Raw genomic sequence first — 27,188 nt, 5'->3', positions numbered from 1 at the left:
AAGAAACTAGTGGGAGGGGTCAGGGGGAAAAGGCAAGGTGTTTGAGTCAGAAATGGGAGGAGGAGGGAAGAGGCCAGGGTTGGGTGAGATGAAAAATAAGGCAGCAGACAAGATCCCACCTGTCAATGCTGGACTTGGTATCTGCAATCTTGTTGAGGCTGGCCACCCGGAACCCATAGGCTCCCCCACGCTGCCCTTTGTTCATGAAGTTTCCGATGGCCAAGACGACCTCAAGCATCTGCCTTAGACGCTTGCTCCGGATCAGCTCCCGGGAGGCCAGCAGGATGGCTAGGAGAGGAGGGACAGGTCATAGCCCTACAGAGACTGGGCCAGGGCAGCTGGTCCCCTTGAATGCCAGGATGATGCCACCACACAGTTCAGTCTTCAACTTTCAGAGGGGCAGACTATACCCACACCTCAACAGACTGATCTACTTCATACCTGCCCACTTCCAAGGGAAGCAGGTAAATTGGCCAAAGCCAATTTACCAAATAACTCATTCTCAGAATGTGCCAATTCTTTTTAATATATTTAAAGAATATCTTTTCTTACATATATCCAAAGATGATTAGTAGTTCTTTCTATGAATATATACAAGGATATAATACTTTTACTTTTTTAAACTTAGTGATTAAAATTTTAAATTTCAACATTTTACATAGTATGGGACTGTTTCTCCCTCTTTTGAAATGCTGTTTAACTTTTTTTTTTAAAGAAAAAATCCCTGTGAATTAAGTTATCACATATCACTAATATCATATTCCCATATTTTTGTTCTATAAGATAAGGGTATGCCTTGTAGTTAATGCTATCTTTGATTTAAGAGTTTACTTGACATCTTGTTGAACATCATTTAAATTTTTCCCCAACTTTTAGGAATTTTAACAATTTCTCCCCAATGCCTTAAATGATACATTTGCTAGAAATATGATTTACGGTTAACAGTAACTGAAACTTCAGTATTTCATTCCAGGATGGATGCGCTGGCCCATTCTCAGCTATTGTGTACTAATGGAGAGGCACAGAATTGGGATACAAATCCTACAATGAAATTTTGGCTACTACTTATGGAATATGCTTTCTGATTATGAAGCGTGGTGATAAGAACACCAAACCATCCCATGAATTTTAGCTTATGCCAAACTGAACATTCTTTAAGATGCTGCTATGGATCTAAAATGAGAACCATCTGATGAAAAGTTTGCAGAAATCCTCAAAAGCAGTTAAAAGTAAGTAATTGGGGGAGGGGGGAAAGGCTGTAATGTAGAGATCCTCAGGACCTCTCAGCTTCTACCTACTTCAGCCTCAGCTGTCCTTCCAGGACACTCTCTGTGCAGAAAGTCCCAGGAACACCCTGGCCTGCAACCACTTCAGCTCCAGCTATCCCACCAGGGGTGTCCCCAGCCCTCACCAGCCACAGCCCCAATCAGGCAAAGTCACCAGATACACATAGCCTACACGGGGGATAACCATACACAAGGCCATTCCTTCAAGTTTTAGAGAATTAGCTGTTCTGCCTAATCACAGAAATAAAGACTAAAAGTTAAGAAAAAGGGGAGTCAGAGGAATATGCTCCAAACAAAACACAACCTCAGGAAAAGAACAAAATGAAATGGAGATAGCACTATTCCTGATAAAGTTAACAAATAGAAAATATGAAAAAAATTCAGAATTAAAGAACATAAATGAAAAATACACTAGAAGGAATCAACAGATTAACAGATGAAGAAGAGATCAGCAATCTAGAAGACAGAGTAATGGAAAACAACCAAGCTGGATAACAAAAAGAAAAATGTTTTAAACGAGGACAGGTTCAGGGATCTCTTGGACAACATCAAGTAAACAAGTATTCATATTGAATCCCAGAAAAAGAGCAAAAGGGACAGAAAAGTTACTTGAAGAAATAATAGCCAAAACTTCCTTAACCTGGAGACATCAGAGAGTCTGATGTTCCAAATTTGGAGCACAGAGAGTTCCAAATAAGATGAACCCAAAGAGGTCTACACCAGGACACATAAGAACTAAAAATCCAAAGATTAAAGAGAATTTAATAGAGAATTTAAAAGCAGCAAAACAGAAGGGAAGTTACATACAAGGGAAACCCCCCTAAGACTGTCAGCTGATTTTTCAGCAGTGACTTTGCAGGTGAGGAGGGAGTGGCAGGATATATTCAAAGTGCTGAAAGGGAAAAATCTATAACCAAGACTACTTTACCTGATGAGATTATCACTCAGGATTGAAGGAGAGAGAAAAGATTTTCCCAGGCAAAAAAAAAAAAATTAAAGATGTTCATCACCCCAAACCATCCTTACAAGAAATGGTAAAGGGACTTCTTTAAGTGGAAAAGAAAGGGCCATAACTAGAAGTTTATATATATAAAAATTATATGTTATATAACTGTATATAATATATAATATATATTTGTATACATATATACAAATAAAAAGATGTAAAATATGATACCATATACATAAAATGTGGAGGAGGGAGTAAAAAATTCTTTTAGAATGTTTTCAAACTTAAGTGACCATCAAGTTAATATAGATTGCTATATACTTAGGATGTTATATGAACCTCATGATAACCACAAATGCAAAATCTGTAATAGATACACACAAAAAAATAAAGAGTCACACTAAAGGAAGTCACTAATCACAAGGAAAGAAAGCAAGAAAAGAAGAAAGAAACAGAAGAACTACAAAAAGAACCAGAAAACAAATAATGAAATGGCAATAAATATATAACTTCTGATAATTTCTTTAAATGCAAATGGTCTAAACTCTAGAGTGCATGATGGATTAAGAAAAATTCCTCTATATGTTGCCTATGAGAGATTCACGTCAGACACGAGACATACAGACTAAAAGTGAAAGGATCAAAAAAAAGATATTCCATGAAACAGAAAAAAAAAAAAAGCCAGGGTAGTGATACTTACACAAAATAACTTTAAATCAAAGACTGCAATAAGAGACAAATAAGGGCATTACATAATGATAAAGGGGTCGATATAACAAAAGGGTGTAACAATTGTAAGTATCTATGCACCCAACATTGGAGCACCTAAACACATAAAGCAAATATTAACAGACATAAAGGTAGAAATTGACAATAATAATAGCAGAGACTTTAATATTCCACTTACATCAACAGATAGATAATCCAGGCAGAAAAGTCAATAAGGAAATAGTGTTGCTCGGTGACACACCAAACTAGATGGACTTAGATATACACGGAACATTCCATCCCAAAATGACAGAATACACTTTACAAGTGCACAAAGAACATTTTCCAGGATAGATCACGTGTCACACCACAAAACAGTCTTAATAAATTCAAGATTGAAATCCTATCATGCATCTTTTCTGAACACAGTGGTAAGGAACTAGAAATCAATCACAAGAAAAAACTGGAAAAATACAAACATATGGAAGCGAACAACATGTACTAAATAGCCAATGGGTCAATAAGAAATGACAGGAAATCAAGAAATACAAGGAGACAAGTGAAAATGAAACCACACTTATCTAAAGTCTTTGGTACTCAGCAAAAGCAGTTCAAAAAGGGAAATTTATAGCAGTACAGGTCCACTTCAAATTTAAAAAAAAAAAAAAATCTCAATCTAACCTTATACCTAAAGGACCTAGAAAAAGAAAAATCCAAGGCGAATAGAAAGAAGGAACTAAAAGAGCAGAAATAAATTAAATAGAGCCTTTTAAAAAAGTGGAAAAGATCAATGAAACCAAGAGCTGGTTTTTTGAAAAGACAGGCGTAAGTGATAAGCCTTTAGTCCTATTCATCAAGGAAAAAAGGACACAAATGAAAAAAAATCAGAAATGAATAAGTGACAACTGACACCACAGAAATACCAAGGATTATGAGAGTACTATGAAAAATTATATGCCAACAAACTGAACAACCTAAAAGAAATGGATAAAGCCCGAAGAACATATAATCTTCCAAAATTGAATCAGAAGGAAATAGTAAATCTGAACAGACCAACTACTAGTAACAAAATTGAATAAGTAATCCAAAAACTCCCCAATAAACAAAAGTCCAGGAGCAGACTGATTCACAGGTAAATTCTACTAACCATTTAAAGAAGGGTTAACACCTATTCTCAAGCTCTTTCAAAAAAAATGAAGAGGGAAGAAATCTTCCAAATACATTCTATGAAGACAGCATCACCCAGATACCAAAAGCAGACAAAGACACTACAAAAAACAAAACAAAACAAAACAAAAAACAAAAAAAACCACGAAACAAAAACCCCTATAGGCCAATATACCTGATAAACATAGATGTAAAAATCCTCAACAAAGTATCAATAAACTGCTTTCAACAATACAGTTAAGGAAATCATTCGCAAGCAAGTGGGTATCATTCCAGGGATTCAAGGATGGTTCAGTACTTTAAAAATCAACATGATACATCACATAAACAAGAGAAAGGATAAAAAAAAAATATGTTCATTTAAGCAGATGCAGAAAAATCATTTGACAAAATTCAACATCTGTTCGTGATAAAAATTCTCAAAGTAGTTAGGGGGAACATGCCTCAACATAATAAAGATCATGTATGAAAGACCCACAACTACCATCAAACTTTATGGTGAAAAACAAAGTTTTTCCTTTAAGATCAGGAATAAGACAAGGATGTCTACTCTCACCACTTTTATTTAACATTGTAATGGAATTCCTAGCCACAGCAACCAGACAAGAAATAAGAGGTATTCAAACTGATAAAAAGTTAAACTATCACAACTTACAGAAGACATGATACTGTATGGAGAAAACCCTAAAGACTCAATTAAAAATCTATTAGAATAAATGAATTCAGTAAAGTAGCAGGATTCAAAATTAGCACAAAGATTTTGGTTGCATCTCTATACACTGATGATGAAGCAGAAAGAAAAATTAATAAAATAATTCCATTTATAATTGTATCAAAAAGACCTGGAATAAACTAATGAGGTAAAAGACCTGTATTCTGAAAACTATAAAACACTGCTGAAAGATTGAGAAAAACTAAAATAACAATGACAATAAGAATCATCTGTCTTTGGTTACTCATCTTTTAACAAAAAAATATTTTCAATTTTAAATGTAAAAAAAAAAATAAAACAAGTGGAAAGATATTCCACACTTGTGGGTTGGAAGAATTAGTATAATTAAAATGTCTGCAATACCCAAAGCAATTGACAAATTCAGTGCAATCTCTATCAAAGTACCAATAGCATTTTTCACAGAACTAGAACAAAAAAAACCCCTAAAATTTGTACCATACCATAAAAGACTCTAAGGAGCTAAAACAGTCTTGAGAAAGAAGAACATAGATGGAAGTATCACAACTACAGATCTCAAGATAACCTACAAAGCTGTAGTGATCAAAGCAGTATGAAACTGGCACAAAAATAGACACATAGGTCAATAGAATAGTATAAAGAACCCAGAAATAAACCCACAATTAAATGGTCACTATGACAAAGGAGACAATAACTTTCAATGGGGGAAAAGATTACAAATGATGCTGGGGAAACTGGACCACTTCCTGAAACCATACACAAAAATAAACTCAAAATGGATTAAAGACATAAATGTGAGACCTGAAATCATAAAAGTCCTAGAAAAAAACATGGGCAGTAATCTCTTTAACATTGGCCTTAACAACAATTTCTTAGATTTGTCTCCTTAAGCAAGAGGAACAAAAGCAAAAATAAACTGTTGGGACTACACAGAAATAAAAATCTTTTGCACAGCAAAAGAAACCTTTGACAGAACAACAAGGCAACCTACTGAATGGGAGAAGATAATAGCCAATGATATCTGATAAAGGGTTCATGTCCAAAATATATAAATAATTTATATAATTCAACATCAAAAAACAATCCAATTTAAAAATTGGCAGAGGACCTGAATAGACATTTCTCTAAAGAAGACATACAGATGGTCAACAGACACATCTGCTCAACATCACTGATCATGAAGGAAATGCATATCAAAACCACAATGAGATATCACCTTACACATGTCAGAATGGCTAAAATCAAAAAAGATTATATTGACTATTGTTAAAGATGTGGAGGAAAAGGAAATCTTGTGCACTGTGTGTGGGAATGTAAATTTGTATAGCCACTGTGGAAAACAGTATAGAGGTTCATCAAAAATTAAAAATAGAAATATTACATGATCCAATAATTCCAGTGAGTATTTACCTGAAGAAAATGTAAACAGTAATTCAAAAAGATATCTGTACCCCTATGTTTACTGCATCATTATTTATAATAGCCAAGATATGGAAGCAACCTAAGTATCCACTAATAGATGAATGGATAAAAAAACACAGTTGTGCCAAAGCTTTTTATCAAAATAAAAATAGTCCCAATAGTCCCAATAGTTTATTTTGGCTTTTGTTCCCCCTGCCAAAGGAGACATAGCTAGGAAAATGTTGCTTAAGGCTGATGTTAAAGACATTTACTGCCTATGTTTTCTTCTAGGACTTCTACAGTTTCAGGTCTCACACTTAGGTCTTTAACCCATTTTGAGTTTATTTTTGTGTATGATATAAGCAAGTTGTTTCACTCCTTTGCACATGGCTGTCTAGTTTTCCCAGCACCATTTGTTGAAGAGACTGTTTTTTTCTCATTGTATATTCTTGCCTCCCTTATAGATTAATTGACCATATAACTGGGAGTTCATTTCTGGGCTCTCTATTGTGTTCCATTGATCTATGTGTCTATTTCCGAGCCTGTACCATATGAACAAAGAAAAAAGAGACAAAAAACCAGACTCTTAAATATAATGAACAAACTGGTGGTTTCCAGAGGGGAGGGGGGTTGGGGAATTGTTGAATCCCTATACTGTACACCTAAAACTGAATATAACCCTGCATGTTAATTATACTGGAATTAAAAAAATAAAAAGCCACTGCCTTAAATATATACAATTGTGCATCTTAAGTATATAAACTTGTACATCTTAAATATATACAATTTTTGTCAATCATAGCTCAATGAAGCTGGGAGAAATTTTTCAGTACACCAAAAAAGAAAGATACAATGTAATATTATTCATCCATAAAAATGAATGAGATCTTACCATTTGTAACAACATGGATGGATGGATCTAGAGAGTAAAATGCTAAAGTGAAATAAGTCTGAAAGAAACACCATATGATTTTACTTATATGTGGAATCTAAAAAACGAAGTGAGGGTTGCAGAAAGGAAGGTGGGTAGAGGGATGGGGTAATTTGATGATGGACATTAAGGAGGGCATGGGATGTGATGAGCACTGGGTGTTATACACAACTAATGAATCTTTGAACATTATATAAAAAACTAATGATAAACTGTATGTTGGCTAATTGAATTTAAATTTATTTTTTTTAATATTTTATTTATTTATTTATTTATTTTTTTAAAGATTTATTTATTTATTTATTTATTTGACACAGAGAGAGAGATCACAAGCAGACAGAGACAGGCAGAGAGAGAGGAGGAAGCAGGCTCCCCGCTGAGCAGAGAGCCCGATGCGGGACTCGATCCCAGGACCCTGAGATCATGACCTGAGCCGAAGGCAGCGGCTTAACCCACTGAGCCACCCAGGCGCCCCTTTATTTATTTGACAGAGATCACAAGTAGACAGAGAGGCAGGCAGAGAGAGAGAGAGGGGGAAGCAGGCTCCCAGCTGAGCAGAGAGCCTGAAGTAAGGTTTGAATCCAGGACCCTGAGATCATGACCTGAGCCAAAGGCAGATGCTTTAACCCACTGAGCCACCCAGGTGCCCCTGAATTTAAATTTAAATAAAGTCTTAAAAAAGGAAAAATAAAAAACAAAATGAACAAACAAAAACCAGACACAGACTCATAAATACAGAGAACTAACTGATAGTTTCCAGAAGGGAGGGATGTGAGGGGGTGGGCAAAATGAGTGAAGGGAAGTGATAGATGCAGCCTTCCAATGATGGAATACATAAATCATGGAGATAAAATGTACAGCGTGGGGAATATGGTCAATGGTATTATAATAGCCTTACATAATGTAGCTACACTTGTGGTGGACATAGCATAATATACAGATTTGTCCAATCTCTATATTGTACATTTGAAACGGATATAACATGTGTGTCAACTGTACATTATATACACATCATGAAATTAACAACAAAATAAAAGTAGAAACTTAAACTGGAAAAAAAAGAAGCTATAAAAGTGAATGATAAGTTTTGTCAGTACATAGTCAGTCTATGACCTAAGAGCAGAATTACTCTTGAAGGGTATTAGAGTGGTTTCTAGTCATTTTTTTTCTTAAATTACAAACAGATTGGTTAAATTAAATATGGTATTCAGACAATGGAATAAAGTGCAACACTGAAAATGAATAACTCACTGCTAGCGGTAACAATAGGGTAATTTACAAGCATAATGCTGAGCAAAAGGAACCAGCATAAAATTATCCATACTCCAGTATACAATTTATATAAAGTTTGAGACCGACAAAACCTTTAAAGAAGCTAGACCAATGGTTGCAAGGGGTAATGTTTGAGAGGAGACATGAGGAAGGGGTGTTTAGGGCTGGCAACATTCCATTTCTTGACTTGGGTGTTGATTTCACAGGTGAGTTTATTTTATGATAATTCATCAAGTAGGACACTTGTGATTTATGTACATTTCTGTATGCATAGTTGAATAAAAAGTTTACTTTTATAAGTAGTTCTTTAAAGTTTTTGGCAATTCATAGCGGTTGGGATGGTTTTTCTAAGGTTGATATGCTACTTGAGAAATTTGCAAAAGAATCCTCCTAAAAATGCTAAAATGTTGGCAAAACAGAAATTGACAAGAGTTCAAAGGAAATCAGTATAAATGGGAAAACTCCCATTGCAATGCAGACATTTTAGATAAAGTCATAAGAATAATATATTCTTGAATATATTCATAAGAATGTTTACATTTGAAACCATATTCATCTTGACTATATTCAGTAAATGTATTCAAAATGAGAATCAGTAAATTTGGTATATTCAACAATGAACAGATTCATAAGAATATATTCAAGAAAAATATGCTTCATGAATATATTCATAGAATTGGTAAATCTGTCAAATTTGGTGAATTGGCTTTTGGCAAATTGATCCAGAGGCCCTGGTGGAAATTGAGGAGGGTAAGGTGTCAAAAGCTCATCAGCAGCTGAGATAGGCCAAATATTAGCTTACCAGGAATATTTCCTAGAACTGGAAGGAAAAATAGGAATTCCAACTCCTGTACAATTCTTTGGTCTCCACCCCTAGTTCAAGCCACTAACCTGATTCTGTAAGATACCACTTCAGCCACCTCCTTCTGACTCTCAGAGGAAGAGCCATCCAGACCTTTCTAGAACAGCTAGCAGCCATTGCTACTGCAGAGCAATTCTTACCTTCCCCAGTAGGTTATCCAAAACATGACTTGCTCTGCACAGCTTGATATTAAAGGGAGACTTTCCTGAGCATTCAGAGAGTAACACTTAGGGGGCGTTTTGGAGTGGGCTCTGAGATTATCTGAGATTCACCCTACCCAGGGGCTAGGCTACACTGGTTCCACATCTCCAAGTGGCAGTTGCTCACATTTGCTCCACTGACTCAAGACACACAAATGGTTGAGCAAATATCTTGGTTCATCCCTGCATCCAGTGTCTCAGGCCCCAAGGGCAGTCTGCTGGAGGACAAAGAAGGTTGTGTGAAGGTAGGGATTCACTCATCCCAAGGCAGAAGGTACTGCCAGACCTCAGACCTGCAGAGTCACAGCTGTCCTCGATCCTTCTCCCTCAGAACAATCAATAATTATGATTACACCCAGCCTGCAGTTGCCTTGTGTGTGTGAATACACATGGAGGGGGGCGGGGGCAGATTGCAGAAAATGTCTACCTCCAGCTCTGTCACATACCACCTAACCCCACCCCCCAAACCTCCCTGAAGCAAATCTAGGAAGGGCCAGTCTCTGAACTGGGCATCCCAGGGAGTGCTGGTCAGCCCTGGTGTCCAGCAGAGGGGGCCCACGCTCTGCTCCACCCCCAGCCTATCCCCCTCAGCCTCCTGGACTCAGGATCTCCTGTTCCACTCTGCTGTCCTATCTTCCCCACAAGTGAGCCTCACAGCTTCTCCCGCTTCTCTGCTCGTGGGTCTTCTTGGACCTTCTTGGACGTTCTTCCCCAAATCTTTGCCCCTCTGTCTCCTGCTATCATCTATCAAGCACTGCAGGACAAAGAGTGAGGGATGAATTCTGAAGGACAAGATCTGGGTTCTAATTCTGGGTCCACCACTCCCTGAACATGGCCTGAGGCAGCATGTCCCCGTTTTAGACCTGAGAAAATGGACACACCCAAAGGGGTGTTGTGAGGACCAATGAGACCACCCACGTAGAATGTTTCATGCAGTGCTTGCTACAGAGTTCTCACTGAATTACAAATTGACCATCTGGAAAAGGCTGCATCGGAAGGGTTCCCTAACCCAGAAAACCAGATACCGCCAGGACTTACCTTGCTAATTTCCTCCTTTTCTGAAAGCTCACACTTAAAATAATGTGTCCCGAGGCCTTCTATGAACTTCGCCCCTCTCAGGCAGGGTAAAGATTGATGAGCTCAATGCATGCCAGGCCCTGTTCTAGGAACTTGCTATTATCATCATCTGTTCAGCATTTCTGTCCCATGCTGAGGCAAATGTCAACAGACCCCCTCCCCCCCACCCTGGAGAGTATCCAGGCTGAGGCACAGGAAACATATCACATGTTTGGCACATGTGCTCCTATAAACAAGTGCATATATCTATAATAATCATAGTTTCAAATTTGTCCTTGGCTTTGGTTTTTTGGGGGGAGAGGCCGGGGCGGGGATTGAGAATGAGAACGTTTTCTTCTATCCCTGTTCATTGATTTCCACCCCTGTGCCCTCCCAGATGTCTCTCCACTCTAGGCCTCCCCACACCCTCAACCATACCTTCCACTTTGGGCTTTGCTTCAGCCAGTCGCTCCTGGAACTTCTTCTTGAAGAAAAGGGCCTGCAGTCGCTGCTGGTAGTGGTCGATCCTGTGGACAGGGCAAGCTACATTGGGAGGCCGCCCCCTCCAGCCCCAGGAGCTAGCTTCAGCCCCTCCTTCATGCCTACTGCCCTGACCTGCTCATTTCATAGAGGAAGCGGTCAGCGCGGGCCATCCGCTCTATCTCATGCTTGTGCTCCTCGAGGAGGTCGATGTCGCTTTTCTCTGGAATGAACTTGAGGAGCTGCAAGGAGCATCAGATGAACGTCAGACAGGAAATTGGTGAGAAGCAGATATTGGGAGTTCCCTGCACAGATGCCCATACACTGACCATGCTCAAGATGGGGGCGGGGTGGTCCTTAAAAGAGTCATCCTCATGCAGTGGGTTTATGTTTCATTTGCCTAAAGGGAGCCTCAGGGCACCTGCTCTAGACTTTTCTTTTTTCACTTTTTAAAACTGAGATGCACCTTGTATATAGTAAAGTATACTGTTCTTAAGTGCACAGCTCAATGACTTTTTCCTTTTAAACACTTTTTTAAGTTTGTTGAGGCATAATTTATATAAAATGCATCCACCTTTTGTTTTCTTTAAAAAAAATTTTTTATTTGTTTATCTTAGAGAGAGAGCACATGCACACAGGCTAGGGGAGAGGCAGAGGGAGAGGAAAAGTCCCAAGTAGACTCTGTGCTGAGCTCAGAGCCCCACACGGAGCTCAATCCCAGGGCCTGAGTTCATGACCTGAGCTGAAATCAAGAGTCAGATGCTTAACCAACTAAGCCCCCCAGAGCCCCAAAATGCATCCATCTTGAGCGTGCAATTCAATGAGTTTTGACAAAACACCCAGTGAACTCCCATCCAGATTAAGATACAGATTTCCATCCCCCAGAAAGTTCTCTTGTATTTTTTCCATAAGCAACCCATCCCCCTCCCCGTTATAGCCTCTCAACTGAATTCTATCACCTTAGATTAGATTTGCCTGTTCTTAAACTTCGTATAAATGGATTCATGCTGTGTGCTTTCCCTGGTGTCTGGCTTCTTTTGCACAACATAATGTCTGAGACTCATCCATACTGTAAGTATGGGTAGTTTGCTTTTTATACATTGATGAACAGTATTCCATTGTAAGAATATACCACAATGTATTTATTCATTTTCTTACTGATGGACAGTTGGGTTGTTCCATGAATAAAACTGTTACAAATATCCTTGCCTGTATCTTTTATAGTCAATGTTTGTACTCATTTCTCTGTACCCTGCAGTGGGACTGCTGGGCAAGAGGGTAGGTTTAGCCTTTGTGTATGCTACCAAATTGTTTTCCAAATTGTACTCAATGAGAATTCCAGTTGCTTGATGTCCTTGCATTGTCAGTCATTTCAATATAGTTCTTCCGGTGGGTGTGTGGTTCTGCCTTAGTGTGATTTATTATATATCTCTGATGACTAAGAGTGTTCAAGCCACTTGGAAACTGTCTTTCATGAAGTACCCATTGAAGGCTTCTGATTATTTTCATGTGGAGGTGTTTGTCATTTTCTCTCCCAGATTTGTAGAGCTCTTTATTCTGAATAGGAAGTCTTTGCTACATGTACATAAAGTAAATGTCTTCTAAAGTTTGGCTTGTCTTTTCACTCTAGTAATGGTATCCTCTGATGAACAGAATTCTTAATTCTAATGAGGTCCAACTGATGGTGCTTTTGTTGGTACCTTCCAGGTTTCTCTTGAAGGACCCAATAAATAGAGGTGGAGGAGATTGGGGAAATATATGATTATGGCTCACTCTGATTTTGCCTTGAGACCCGGGGGGATCATAGCTTATACCTCTTGTTAAAGACCTCAATCCCCTAGAAAAGATGCAGCCTTTCCCAGCCTCCCCTCAGAGAGACTGGTCCAGGGAGTATCTATAAACCTTTCCCCAACTCCTCATCTTCCAGTCTGATTTTTCCTTGACCTAAGAGTTGTGGCCTCTCTGGGGACAGGGAGGGGTTCAGCTGCCCCCTAATTTCTGCTCTCAGCCCTTCCCCACTAGGGACCTCACCTGCTCCAGCATGTCCTTAGCGAGGTCCTCCTGTTCATCCATCTTCAAGATGGCCTGCCGGATCTCCTCATTAGAAAGCTTCAACCTAAGGCAAAATGCTGCCCCTTAAGCAGTCTGGCTTGGCCCCTCTGCTCAGGACAAACCCCAGCCCTTCTCCTCCCCTGCATTCTCTCACTCACATGAATATGGGACTGTATCCCTTAGTGCTCCCCACTTACCTCTTCTGCAAAGCCTTCTCTAACTAAACTCATATGGTCTACTCCATGAACTCAATAATAATGAGATATTTTGATTTTTAAGGATAAACTTGAATCTGCTGTCTTGCTGGAGTCTCTGTCATAACTGATAGGGACATTTGGGGTAAAAGGGCCATCTTTAGTGTAGACAAAGAGACGGCAAAAGGCTTCTGATCCTTCTCCTTATGCCTAAAATATCTACTGCACCTTCACGCAAAGATGGGACTATTGACAGCCCACAAAGGGGGCTGCTTCCTGCTTCCTTCATTGTCAGAATACAGAACAGCCCTCAGTCTTCTGACAGTGCCTCAGCTCCCACACAGCTGTTCCCATACATCTTGCTGTCTGGGTGAGGGAAAAGCCACCTCCCTACACACACACACACACACACACACACACACACGCACACAGTCCTTCCCTTTTCCCTCCAGATGCACACCACTTGGAGCCCTGGAGATACAGAACTCTCCCTCATCTTCAAGAGAGAGAAACTGAGGTCTGAGGCCTGTGGGAAGAAAGGGGCATGGATGTCTCAGAGATGGCTGGGGCAGCACTAAGAATAGTATGGGTGGTGGTGCCCTCTGACCCTGGCTTGGGGGGAGGACCCACACAGAAGCTGTGCTGTTCATGCAGATACTGCCTTGTTTGTTCTGCAGCCGCGGGAAATGCTTGGGGGCTGAGATCATGCTGCTCTGTGGCCTAAGCCTAGTGGGGCCCTCCATGGGCTTAGAGCAATTCTGCTGCCAGACGATGACCAGGCTGGTCATCATGACTGGGGCAGTTTCCTGTCTGCAGAGCCCCACACTGCTGCTGAACATAAGCTCTCAAGACAGGGTTCTAGATCAGTGGTCGCCTCCCATTCCCAAGGGACAGTGGGGGCAGGGGAAGCAGAGAGACAGCTATCACCCCATTCCTCGGCCACCCCTGTCCCCCAGGCATTCAGTTCCACTATATGTTTTTGCTCTAGCTTTCCCAGGGCTCTACTTCCTTGGAGGGATCAATCCCTCCCAACAGGGGCTGAAGAGGCAGGACAAGCACATACTTGGAGAGAAGGATGATGCAGTTCTGTGCCCTTCGGCCGTCAATGACTGACAGCTCTTTGACTTTGCGGGAGGCCAGGTAGATGTCCTCTGTAGAGCCCAGCTCTTTCTGAAACCAACAAGCCAAGTAAAAAGGTTGAGGTATACATGTATGCTCCAATCCTCTCCTTGCCCACCCCCCAAGAGCCACTCCCACACCAACCAAGGGATACTCCTGGTGTGAGGGGAAGAAAGACAGGGAAAGAAAAAGACAGGAGAGAGAAAAAGGAAGGTGGTTAATAACCATCTCTACTAGGAGACATCTGGGATTTTACCATGGGCTAGAACGGACTAAGGGCAATGAAGAGCTCCCCTTTTTAAAGACTGCCCTTTCTGGACAAACTAAAGAAAGAACTATTCCAGTGGAAGGGGGGTGACTGATCCCTATGGCTTTGAGCAATGTTATATAATCCCCAACATCCACAGAATCAGCCTTCACTCCACCACCCTACCCAGAGAGCTTCTCCAAGCTTATTATGGGAAGCAGTTTCCAAATCCCCATCAAGCTACAGTTCCTGGACTCCTGGAGACTTCAGGCACAGCCCAATGTGCCCAGATTAGAGGGCATCCACAAGTTCAGAAGTGGGGAAACTGAGACAGAGTTCCATGAAGAATTCTCTCCACTGGGGTTCCAGCAGCAGATTCCCCAAAAATCAGACTCCCTCTCTTCTCTTGGGCCCTCGAAGAGGCAGATAGGAAACTAGTTTTTACCCTGAGAGGTCCCTCCAAGCACATGCTCTATATTGCACAATTATGTGAGGCTGCCGCTCACATCATTATCCTTATGAATTGTGCCCTTGGGATTGTGCAGTGCCCAACCTATGCAGTCTTACAGGACGGCTTTGCCTTGGGCCAGGTAGGTAAGACAACAGACCTGGAATCTTTCTCCTTACTACAGTAGACAATCACCTCCATTGCTGGTAGGGGTCTTTTTGAATTACTTCCCACCCCTACATTTCTGCTTTCTCTTTGGGAACCCTTTCCTTTGTTGCTTATAGGGATGGGTCGTAAAGGTAGAAGGGAGAATGAATAAGCCCTCTCTTTTGACAAGTACAGGGCAGCAGCCCAGGACAGTAGTTAGAAGTTAGAGTGTCCAGAGCCCCAAGAGTGACTCACCTGCTGAGAAGGATTAGTTATCAGCTCCTAGGCAGGTAGCAGCCACAGCCAACAGAGAATTAAACATGCACAACGTTAGCCAAGAGTTTCAGGGACCCCAGGGACAGTAGGAGAGACATGGGGATCTCTGAGCATTGACTCTGTCCAACCCATCCCAATGAGACCTGCATGGTTGGAAATGGAGTCTAGAAATTACCCTGGACAGGAGGTGCTTCTAGTGGACATACACTCCCAGAGAAGCCACAAAGTGGGGAGCAGGCAGCTCCTCTGCCTGTACTGGACCCATTGGGACCACCACTCCCCAGCTGGGGCAGGCCAGGCCCCCAAGCTTCCCAACACCAGGCCTTGGTTGTTATTCTTCCTTTCTTCTCTGTTGGGAAAATGCTCAGAGGGCAGAGAGCATTTCTCTGCTGCTGGATGACTTCACCTTTTTAAACAGAAGAGGAAATATAACCAGAAGGGGCCAGAAGCATGCAGAAGTTGCATTTATCGAGGCAGAGGAAAGCAGGAGTCACTGAGTTTCACCCCTTCCCTTTGTCTTTTGGTTTCCAAGGGAACTAAGGAGGCAGGGCCCACACCAAGTTCTCCCTTTTGGGCCCTAATGGAGTTGAAGTCACTAACTCAGGAGCTGCATAGGACACAGTGGGAAGACCATAGCTCATGGGACGTTTCCCTCCCCATCAAAACATGCAACCTGGGACCCAAGATAGGGAGAGGCGGCCACCAGGGACCAGGGCCGCACAGCCTCTGGGATCTTTCCAGCTCTGCTACTGTGAAGTCAGCCTGAGTCTGGGCAACCCACCAAGTGACAATAGTGGGTGAGCCCAGCACCTCAGTAGGGGATTAAGAAAGGAGACAGGGGACTCAAGGGGACTTTCCACCTTGACTTTTCTCCAATCACTAAACCAAAAGGCCCTAAACCCAGTTTGTTCTAAACCCCATAGACCTCTTTCCCCACTGCTCCCCATCTTAGCCTCACCTTAAAGCCCAGACACTGGGTGGGCTGGCCTGGAACACTGCCCAAGAGAAAGACTCTCCAACCAGGAGGAGCTGTGTGATTGACCATGCCTGATGCACCCCTTGTACACGCTCCCTCCATCCAACTTGGGAGCACCGGGGCACAGGAACACCAAGGACTCAAGAAGAACCCCTTCCCACTCCTGTTAGACCACAGATGCTGCTGGTTGCCATGCCAGCCTGATGTGGGCAGAGGCTAAAAAATGTTGCCTGGAATGAGGGTAAAGAATCAAATACCTTGATCACCTACTTTTAACTTAAATAACAACCATCTCATTTTTCTAGAATGCCAAGTCGGGATCAGAGCCCTGCCCCAGCTCTGTCCCTTTGGCTAGGCTCCTAAGAGGAGTCTCATGTGCCCTCAGGAGGGACTGTCTACAGGTCTAAACTTGTCAGAATGCAGAGGGGGGGTGGCCCAGACACAACAAGCAGCTGCTACTCAGGGCCCAGGAAGCCACAGACCCCACTCACAATCACTTGGGGTGTCCTCAGGGCTGGCACCCTGGGCTCAGCTGAGGGGACCAGAGAAAGTGGCACAGTGTGGAGAGGAAACAACCCTCAGAGCGCACTCTAAAGCCTCAAGGCTGGGAATGCCCAAACTGGACTTGGCGGGGGAGGGCCCCCAGATGTGCTAGCTACAGTGCGGATTCCTCGGCCAGCCCCAACTCACCTCCTGACTCACATTCATGCGAGGACGAGGAGTTAGAATCAGCACATTTGGCAATCCGCACCGCATTGCCTAGGGAGTGCCCTGCATTCTGCCACACTCCCACTCCCCCTACTGTGGTCGGAAGAGCCGGCTGACAGGCCAGCCATCTGTAAGCACAGTCTGCAGAGCAAAGCTCAGGGCTTTCCCAGCCTGCCCAGGCCCAGACCCAACCTCAACCCCATAACATGACCTGGAGCAGCTCCACCTTCCTGGAAACATGGACATCCTCAGCTAACTGACTTGCAGGGGTGCTGGCAGGCTATGGTGGAGAGAGCAGTTTGAAATTGATCATTTCTGCTAGATGTAGTCTCTAGACCCTGGGGTCAAAGAGAGAACAGGGGTCAACAGTAGTCAGGGCTGTGACTCCACCTCCAGGGCTCCAAGATGAAAGAGAAATGGACAAAATGTTATTTCATCCCTCAGTGTATAAATACACACAACTGTGTGCCGTAACTATAATACAACAGGATATTTCCCCTGCTGCACTGCATGTCTCTAATTCCAATCCCTGTACTTAGTAAAGCATGGTACCTAATAAGGAATAAAATCATTCAGTATACATGGGAGGAAGGGAGGGAAAGAAGAGAGGTTGAGGGTTGGGTTCAAGGGGCATAGGTGAAGTCAAAACTAGAAGTCAAGACCCAAGAAGATGGGGGTGGGGAAGGGTCTTACCTGGTGCCTCTGATAAGCTGAAAACATTTTTTCAAAGTCCTCTAGGTCCAGAATCCGAAATACCTGCATGTCATCAATCTCATTCCATATGGTGCCAGGGACACGTGCCTAAGATTCAGGACAAGGACAAGACCCAGTGTTTGACCCAACTCCTTCACGATGGAGTGGTCCAATGTCTCTCTATCTCCGCTGCTCCCAGCTGCACAAACTATAATAGTCAGGCTTTCAGACCTTCAGAAATGGAGTCCATTCGTCTGCCCCAAACCTTCAATACTCGGTTCCAGGGCAGAGGCCAGAGTCAACCTCCTTGTCCTTCCTTTCTCCTGGGGCCATACAGACATGTGTTCCAGAAATCAAACGGAAGGCAGGAGTGATGGGTAGGTCAATATCAATGATGGCATGAAACTCCTTCCAGAAAAACCAAACCAAACCAGTGCTCTTGGGGCACACTCCCTCTAGGTCAGGGTTGGCTAGAGTCACTGCAAGGGACAGTGCCCACACATATCTGAGATCTTCAAATCCTCAGTGCGCACTAGATTTCCCATATCTGAGATGGTCATTTTCTCTCCCAGAGGGTCTTCCTCCCACTTTCCCAGATTCCCAGAAAGTGGGAATGACAAATTGTCAGAAAGTGGGACATGCCAAAGGCTGGGACATCCTGATCCTTGGAGTGACTGCTCAGGCCAGCGAGACTGCCACAGCTTCCTGTTGGTCAGACCCAGGGGAAGTGGCCTATCCCTCATGGTTGGAATGCATCCAAGGGTTCACATTCCCAGCTCTTTCCACCTAAGCACTGCCCCACCTCTGTGTGGGACCTTGGCACTGAACCCCCACACTGAGGAGAGGCTCCATCAGCAAAGCTGAGAACATCCCAGTGGTCATATAGCACCCCAACAATGGCTCAGAGGCCAAAGCTCAGCCCCTCCCAGGGTGCTCACTTCTGTCCTCCCAGGAGTATTTGCCCCATCCTGAGCTTTGCTGTCCTTTAAAATGGAATCTCCCACCTTCCTCTGCCTGGGGGGCAGCTGGGGAAGCTTCCTAAGGCCACTACCCCCTTCTCCCTCCATCTCCCCCTCAGCAAGGCTTAGAGAGCAAAACATACCTTTCACTCACTTTTATTTTCTTAAACTCTGGAAAGGGGAGGCTAGGCCAGAGCAGGGGGGTGTGGGGACATTCCTGTGGCCTTCCTAAGGCCAGGGACCCTCTTGTGGAATGCCGGGCTGGGAAGCTTAGAGCAGCAAGGGATACAGGCAACTGGCCAAACCCAACACAGACACATTCTTTTCATGGCAGAAACAACCACTGTGTGTGTGTGTGTGTGTGTGTGTGTGTGTGTGTGTGTATGCACAGGAGCATGCGTGGAGTAAGGGAAGGGGACTGGGGAAAGGAGCCAGGCCCCTGGGATGGAGTAGATGGGAGACAGAGAGAAGATGGGAAGGGAAACTGAATCAGGAAAGCAGGGAAGGGAAAGCTCTCAGTGGTCCGTATCAGAGGCTAGGCCTGGAATAGAAGTGAGCTCCATGGGAAAGCCCACACAGGTAAAGCTTGCTGCTGTTCTTTACTCCCGCTGAGGAGGGGCTAAGACAGGGCTGGAATGCAAGAGCTGGATGGACAACAGCAGGGAGACTTTACCCAGGGACAACAGACTGAGTGCCCAGCTCTCCCACCCTGCTTGCCAAATGCCACCCCATTCCCTTACACAGCCCCTCACGGAGGTGAAGCTGAGCTCTGGAGCCATAACCCATTTCCTAGTATTCTCCACGTCCTATGCTTCACCGAGGCACCCTGATGGCCCACTGTGTAGAATGATCCCTGGCTTTAAATTTGTATCACTCTGGCCAAAACCTCATCAACTCCTGTTTAAATCCCTGGGGCTTCGGTTCCTCTAGACATACCCTTTATACGCCAGGGAAAACTTTCTCCCAAACCCTTTTCTTTGTGTTTCTCTCACTGAGCGTTTGGGGTCAAAACTGAGCAAGTGAGCTTGCACTCCCAGCCTCATGACTACTTGGGACCATTGGCAAGTAGGAGGGTATCATTTTCTTCTTGTTTCGCACAAAAGGAAGCAGTCTCAGCAATGCTTGCTTAGTGAGTTGAAGGATTAGGTGAGATAACACACTTAAGGTGTGCATGGTTGTGCCACTAATAACTCGCCTAATACTATTATGAATTCTTGAGTCAGTCATTGTTCCAAGTACTTCATATGTCAATTAATCCTCACAATAATCATTTGATGTGGGTGTCATAATTCCCCCCATATTGTAGATCAGGAACCTGAAGACCAAGTGCTTAAATAACTCCTGGTAACATGATTAAAAGCTTGGGAGTGGGCTAACAGGTCCACAAATATTATTCAATCCCCTTCACTCACTTCTGCTGAGCAATGTCTACAACTCCTGTGAGTGCCCCCCCCACTCCCCATTCCATCACACCTGTATTTTCCAGTCCAGGAATGATACTCTGGCCTGCTTTGGGATCCTGAGGATTTATATAGATTTTATTATTACTGGACCCCAGAGAAAATCCTATCCATAGCTCCATTTGATGAAAATGTTGCAAAAATATTAATTGCCTTATCTATTTTCCTTAATTGTTGAGGGGTCTAATCAACTTTTCATTACCTTTAAAAATTTTTAAACTATACAAAAAAGCAACTTACTGAATGAGAGGTGATATCTGCAAATGGTATATTCAGTAAAGGCTAAACACCTAAAACAGATAAAGAACTTACACAACTCAACACCAAAAAAACCTCAAATAATCCAATTAAAAATGGGCAGGGGACCTAAATAGACACTTTTCCAAAAGAGACATAGAGATGGCCAACAGATACATGAAAAGACTCTCAACATCACTCATCATCAGGAAAATACAAATTAAAACCACTACCACCTCACACCCGTCAGAATGGCTAAAGTCAAAAAGGCAAGAAACAACAAGTGTTGATAAGGATATGGAGAAAAGAGAAGGCTTGTGTGCTGTTGGCAGGAATGCAAACTGGTGTAGCCACTGTGGAAGACAGTATACAGAGGTCTCAAAAAAATAGAAATAGAAATACCATACCATAGCAAAACATATAGAGTCATAAAATCACTATGTGTATGCCTGAAACTAACGTAACATTGTGTCAACTATAATAAAAGATTTTAAGCCTTTTTTTTAAGAAAGCAAAAATAAAACAAAAGCCTTTAAGTTATACATTGTAAGTATAGGAGATAATTTTTTTTTTTACCACAAAGAGGTATATCTATTATTTCTGATCATGAACAATGAAAACTTTCACACAGCCTGTGCCCTTTGGTACTGCAGAGTAGTTTGTCTGCTTGCTTCATGACAGAGGATAAGGACCCACAGGATGCAGCTGTGCAGTACAGTTGTCACAAATGTCAACCATGTGGCTTCAAAATTCTGCTAACAGGTGGCTCTAAAATTTTACCAACTTAGATTGGAGATGTTATCAGAGAGCCATAACTATGGATTATATTCATGCTTTGTCTTTCCACCTCAATTATAAAACCAGAGGTAAGAGGAATCTTAGAAATATCATAGATAAGCAAACTGAGGTAAAAAGTGAGTGATTTACACAGGTTGCCCAGTTAATTAGAGCCAAACCTGGTTTAGTTGGAGTTTAGAACCTCCCCTTCAATCCCTATCTAGGATCTCTACGTGTTTCCTTGAACAAAATCCCTAATTTGCAAGATTCAAAACTCTCACAAGGCAATGCTTTGCCTCACCTTTTATTATTATCCATTATGACCTCCAGCAACAAATCTTTACACAAAGAAGCCCTCAGACTGACTGGCTAGCTGGTCTACATTAGGAGAGGCAGCTAACACATAGCTAGCTGCCCATCTATTTCACAATTCCACATCTCTTCCCACTTAAGTCTCTTTCTGAACTCATTTAAGCTTGCATAGAATGGTACAGTTATGAATTCCCCAAGAGTCAGACCAAGAGGTTCATACAAAAGGTTTGAGGGCATCCCTTAGTCCAAGCTCCAAAATGATGTCTGCATGGCCACTGAAGTGTGTGTATGGGTCAGCTAACTGAACGCAGTTACCATGTATGTGTTACATCTCAAGGACAAGTCACATGTCCTAATGGGATTTAGTACAGAACCAGAGGTAGGGCTTGACCCAGGCTAGAACTGGACTTAAATTACTAGGAGCCTAATGTAACCCAGGGCAAATATACTCCATGTTTGTGAGAGTCTGACAGAGGAACCAACACCCACATATGGGCCTGGGATTGGTGATTATTAGAATAGATAACATTCATGAAGCCCTCTCACCACTGAGCAGTCTAGAAAAGTATGCAGTGTGTCTACTTCTCACTGGGAGGATGCCAAAATGGCTACATCTTGACATGAAACTCTTCATGGCAAGGGTACTGTCCTGTCCCCTGCCAAGGCCTCATCACTTCAGTCCTTTGAACACACCAGCCTGATCTTTACCATCTCTAGACCTTGGCCCAAGTTCTTTGCCTATATCTTCCACTCTTTTCCTCAAATAGACCCTATTCTTAAAACTCTAGCCCAGCCATTGTATTGTCCAGAAAGTAACTCTGTTTGGCTCACGCTCTGGTATCAACATAACCGTATTAAACCTCATCACGTACACGTTCTGTCTGCAGGTGGCTTTTCCAATGTAACCCTTAGCACATGCCAAGCTATCTTCTCCCAGCATAGATGTTCTTCCCAATGGACAGTGAGCTGTCTGGAATCAGCAACCCCATCTTCTGCATCTACTGTGCCTTCCCTTCCCCCTACCCAAAGAAGGAACCCAGAATGGGAGATCTACGAACAATGGGCAGGCAGTCTGTGGGGCTGATTGTCACTGGCTACGGGAGAATGGATCTACTGGTCTTTTCTTTGTTACTTACCTCATTTAGCTTGACCCAGTTGAAGGACTTCAGTGGATGGGAAGGCTGGGGGACACACTTCTTCCTGAGTGGGATATCACTGCTGGGGCAGGGGTCTGGAGGGAGAGGCAGGCCCATGCTGAAGCATGGTGGGGCACCAGGAGGAGTGGGAGGCCCACCAGGTGGAAGAGGTGGTGGTGGAGGTGGGGGACAGCAGGCAAATGGGAGAGGGGGTGGAGGTGGAGGCAGGTCATTGGTTGTCATTGAGGAAGACAAGGTAAGTGGGCCCCCAGGGGGAGGCGGGGAAGATACTGGTCCTGTCTGTGGGAAGATGGAAAAATCAAAAAGATAAAGCCATCAAGCAAGGATACCTTTCAAATCCGCACCACACTATTCCTTTCCTTATTCTTACTCATCTATACTAGAACCCCAATCCTGCTCTCACCTCTCCCATGCATTTTATCCCCCCATTTCCTCTCTGTATCCCAAATATCCAATATTCACAGACACAACCACAGACACATACACATAGGTAAAACACACATACATAACACTGGACAAAGTCATAGTTATCACAATGCAACAGCAAGAACGCTACATATGGTTATGTATGCTACCGCCTCCACAAGGACATACAGCTACACAGGGAGGGGGCACAAAACCATACTTGCACTCTGCTTTGCCAGGTGTGCTTCCTGGGACAGTGTCACCCAAGGAAAACAGTATTGCAGTATTGGTTTGTTTGGTTTTTTTCCCCCTAATTAACACAAATGTAGCAACCCTTACAGACTCAGAGGTCCTCTCTATCCTGGCCTGAGCTGCTCCTCTAAATTCTCCTTCATCTTGAGGTCTTCAGCCCTTCCCCATACCTGTTCTTCCCACCTCATCCTGAAGGTCTCAGCTCAATATGTAAAGAGAGGAGGGTATCTACGTACTGAGATTTCACTGAGTTGGGCTACCAGCTCTGCCACTTGTCCTCGAGCCTGGCGCAGCTCCTGGGACTCTCGAGCCAGCTTGTCCTTCATCTTGTTCAGTGTCCGCATCATCTCTTCCTTCTCTAATGTTTTTGTCTCACATTCTCGCTCCTTCCTCTCCAGCTTGCTCACCAGCTCCATGTGTTCTGGGATGGGAGTAGGACAGGAGAGAAAATGGGAAGAGACAATTGAATATGTGTGGGTCTACCTCTAATGGGTCCTGGGCTGGGCACGGGAGGGGTTGTGCAGAGCATGCAGTGGTTTGAGGCAGAGCCCCTTACCTTTCCGGAACTTCTCTGCCTGGTCTCGCCATTGTTTCACCTCATTCTCATTGATGAGCCTGGTGGGGAACACAGGGAAGGGTCTGTTGATTGTTGACTCATTACTTCCCAAAAGATATATCATCCCCCTATTCCCCACATCAGTTCCATGATCTCCAATCCCAGTCCAGCCACATCAAGGAGGCTAGGATTTTTGACTCTTCAGATGTCTCTCCAGGTCCCCAGATCTGCCCAGTTCACATGTGTCTCTCTGTGGACTGTGAAAACTGAAAAGACCCTCAAATAACTTATGATCCAACCCCTTGTGATATAGTTGAAGCTCTTGAGAGCAGAGATGAAGACAATAGCTTAAGTAATGGTAGAACTAGAACTAAATCTCAGGCTTCTTTTAGTTGTCTGATGACTTGTACACCTTTGTAAAAATAAGTTTTTGCATTGAAAGAGATCAAAATGTTAGCCCTACCATGGTACAGGCTTCCAAAGACCAATGTATAAGAGCAAGAGAAATTGCCCATCCCAGCACCACAGAATGAATATGTTGAGGGTAAAGAGGGGATGTATCTAAATCACAGGAAGTCCTCATTCATGCCCAACTCTTGTAATGGGGATTAAGCTATTATCTAGACATCAAAGTGTAATAGAAATGAAATCCCAAATGAGACCCAAATAATCATGTTTTTGTTTTTTGTAACTCTAAAAACATGGCAGAGTTAGATCCATGAATTTTGGCCTCCTCAATCAGATGAAAGATATAAAGAGGGGACAGAGTATGGAAGGGAACATAATTTGTTAAGAGAGTCTTTGGAGAGAGCCATTGCTGTCCTTCTTGGAGATCCTACCTCCTTCACCATCATCCACTGTCTTTGTTGAACCCAATTCAAAGAGTTCTGACCCACATTCCCTGATGTTGGGAAGGAGGCTTGGTGGACTGGGGTCCAACTTGGGGCCAGGCAGGTCCAAAGAGTGAAGAAACATTAACACCAAGAGAGTGGTGCTCTGCCAGGATATCCAGCACTCTTAGACTTTGTTGGCACAGAGATTACATGAGGATTTCTCATGCAAGCATCATGGAGAAATTGGGCTGATGCCATTTTAAGTCCTGCTTAAGATGTCCACCTAGCGGAGAAGTAGACACTTGAACATTGTGCCATTATGTACTAGATTGCTAGTGAATCAGGGGCTGATGGAAGGGATGGTACCACCCAGTTCCAAGGGATAAAAAGGTCTTAAATGGTCAGTGGCCAGGGTTTTATAGTGAGATGCATGTGCCAAAGAGCTTCAGAAGATCCCAGAACTAATTCATGTCTTCACCCATGTGCCAAGGCCAGAGAATAGGAAGACTGTTTACTAAGTTACCTGATCAAGTAAGAACTTTTCTTCTTCTCCTTCCTTCCCCTGCACTGTGATAGGGGTTAAAAAGTGGTTAGCTAATAGAAGGGGATATGTGTGTATAATGGGTTAGAAGAAAAACAGAACAGAGAAAGAAAGCCAATCATTACACATGCCCTTCCCACTACAACTTCCAGCCCCAGTCCAGGGAAGAGAGAGAGTGAAGACGAAATATAATCTAGAATTCACATAGCTCACATCTGGGACTAGTTCTAGTAGTTGCAGATTTGAGACTGTTTAAAATGATCTTAGGACTTCCATTGTGCAAGAAGAAGCAAAAACTTCATTGGATCTGAGGACAGAGGAAAAGCTTCCCCACTAAATAGTGCAAAGAATTGGTAGAAAACAAAAATAAAAATCAGAAATAAAGTTGCATTTTGATTACTTTTCTATTTGTACTTGTCCAGCATACCAGGTAGGATTAACCACATCAATATCCAACTACTTGTAAAATGAAAACAATAGCATGAATAGTTCAAAAATCATTATCTACTTGGCTTTGGAATGTGACTAAATTGAGAGCCAATTTATCTCCTTAAAGGGCAACTGGATCAGACTTCCACTAACAGCAACATTATTTGAAAAATCCAAGATTTGAAAGAAGCCCAAGTGTCCATCAATTGGTTATTGGATAAGAAGATGTGGTGCATTTAAATGGTGGAATATTATGCAGCCATTAAAAAGGATGAAATCTTGCCATTTGCAATGACATGGACAGAGCCAGAGAGTATCATGCTAAGTAAAACAAATCAGTCAGAAAAAGACAAACCCGTATGATTTCACAGATAGATGGAATTTAAGAAACAAATCAAATGAGAAAAGGGAAAAAAAAGAAAAAGAGACAAATCAAGAAACTGACTCTTAACTATAGAGGACAAACTGATGGTTCCCAGAGGGGAGGGGGCAGAGGGATGGATGAAGCAGATGACAGGGATTAAGGAAGGCACTTGTCATGATGAGCTCAGGGTGATATATGAAGTGCTGAATCACGACATTGCATGCCTGAAACTAAAATAACGCTATATGTTAACTAACTGGAAATTAAAAGCTTAAAAAAATAAAGTCAAGTAAAAGTTTAAAATTAAAAATTAGTATGTTAGCATAACATCTGATTACTACTTGACGTGACTTTAAACTTGGTTCTGTGTTTCTCAGTACACAGGGTCAAAGATAAGCCAGAGGACCTTAGGCTCTGACATCCTTATCCAATAGCCTTAGTTAAATTGTCATGCTCTATTTCAGTGATCGGCAAACTTTCCCTAAAGGGTTAGAATAAATATTTTAGGTTTCATATAGCAGGTACAGTCTCTGTCACATATTCTCATTTGTTTTTAAAAACACTTTAAAATGTAAAAACTATTCTTAGCTCATGGGTCATGCAAAAGCACACTGGAGGATTGATTATCTCACAGACCATTGTTAATAAGTTTAAATTCTTCCTCTATCCACCCCATGCAATGAATCATTAAAAGCTGAGTACAGGGGCACCTGGGTGGCTCAGCTGGTTAAGTATCTGCCTTTGGCTCAGGTCAGGCCAGGGTCCTGGGATCGAGCCCCACATCAGGCTCCCTGCTCAGTGGGAAGTCTGCTTCTTCCTCTGGCTCTCCTCCCTACCCAAGTTTGTGCTCTCTCATGATCTCTCCCTCTCTCTCAAACAATAATTTTTTTTAAAAAAAGATGACTACAATGACAGTACAGACAAAAGGTTGATATCCAGGATCTATAAAGAACTTCTCAAACTCAACACACAAAACAGATAATCATGTCAAAAAATGGGCAGAAGACACGAGCAGACACTTCTCCAATGAAGACATGCAAATG

At 42.7% G+C, this 27,188-nt stretch overlaps 1 protein-coding gene across 3 annotated transcripts in view; it reads right to left on the bottom strand.

Annotated features, from left to right (window-relative positions):
* The window catches only part of DAAM2 (dishevelled associated activator of morphogenesis 2), a 126,898-nt gene that overhangs the window by 6,755 nt on the left and 92,955 nt on the right, over window positions 1-27,188 (bottom strand). For 2 of the 3 annotated variants that reach the window (XM_044250495.1, XM_044250501.1), the window contains exons 12-21: window positions 23,979-24,037; window positions 23,659-23,843; window positions 22,745-23,044; window positions 17,864-17,971; window positions 15,466-15,492; window positions 14,313-14,419; window positions 13,035-13,119; window positions 11,139-11,245; window positions 10,962-11,050; window positions 120-288 (exon numbers count right to left, since the gene is read on the bottom strand). In XM_044250495.1, coding sequence (XP_044106430.1) covers window positions 120-288; window positions 10,962-11,050; window positions 11,139-11,245; window positions 13,035-13,119; window positions 14,313-14,419; window positions 15,466-15,492; window positions 17,864-17,971; window positions 22,745-23,044; window positions 23,659-23,843; window positions 23,979-24,037 — 1,236 coding nt within the window. The remainder of the gene's footprint in view (window positions 1-119; window positions 289-10,961; window positions 11,051-11,138; window positions 11,246-13,034; window positions 13,120-14,312; window positions 14,420-15,465; window positions 15,493-17,863; window positions 17,972-22,744; window positions 23,045-23,658; window positions 23,844-23,978; window positions 24,038-27,188) is intronic. The other variant, XM_044250505.1, reaches the window with a different exon arrangement.

This window comes from Neovison vison, chromosome 1 (assembly GCF_020171115.1).
Source record: "Neovison vison isolate M4711 chromosome 1, ASM_NN_V1, whole genome shotgun sequence".
Classification (NCBI taxonomy): Eukaryota; Metazoa; Chordata; class Mammalia; order Carnivora; family Mustelidae; genus Neogale; species Neogale vison.
Note: the sequence above shows the minus strand (reverse complement) of the source record. Positions and strands in the feature narration are given on the sequence as shown.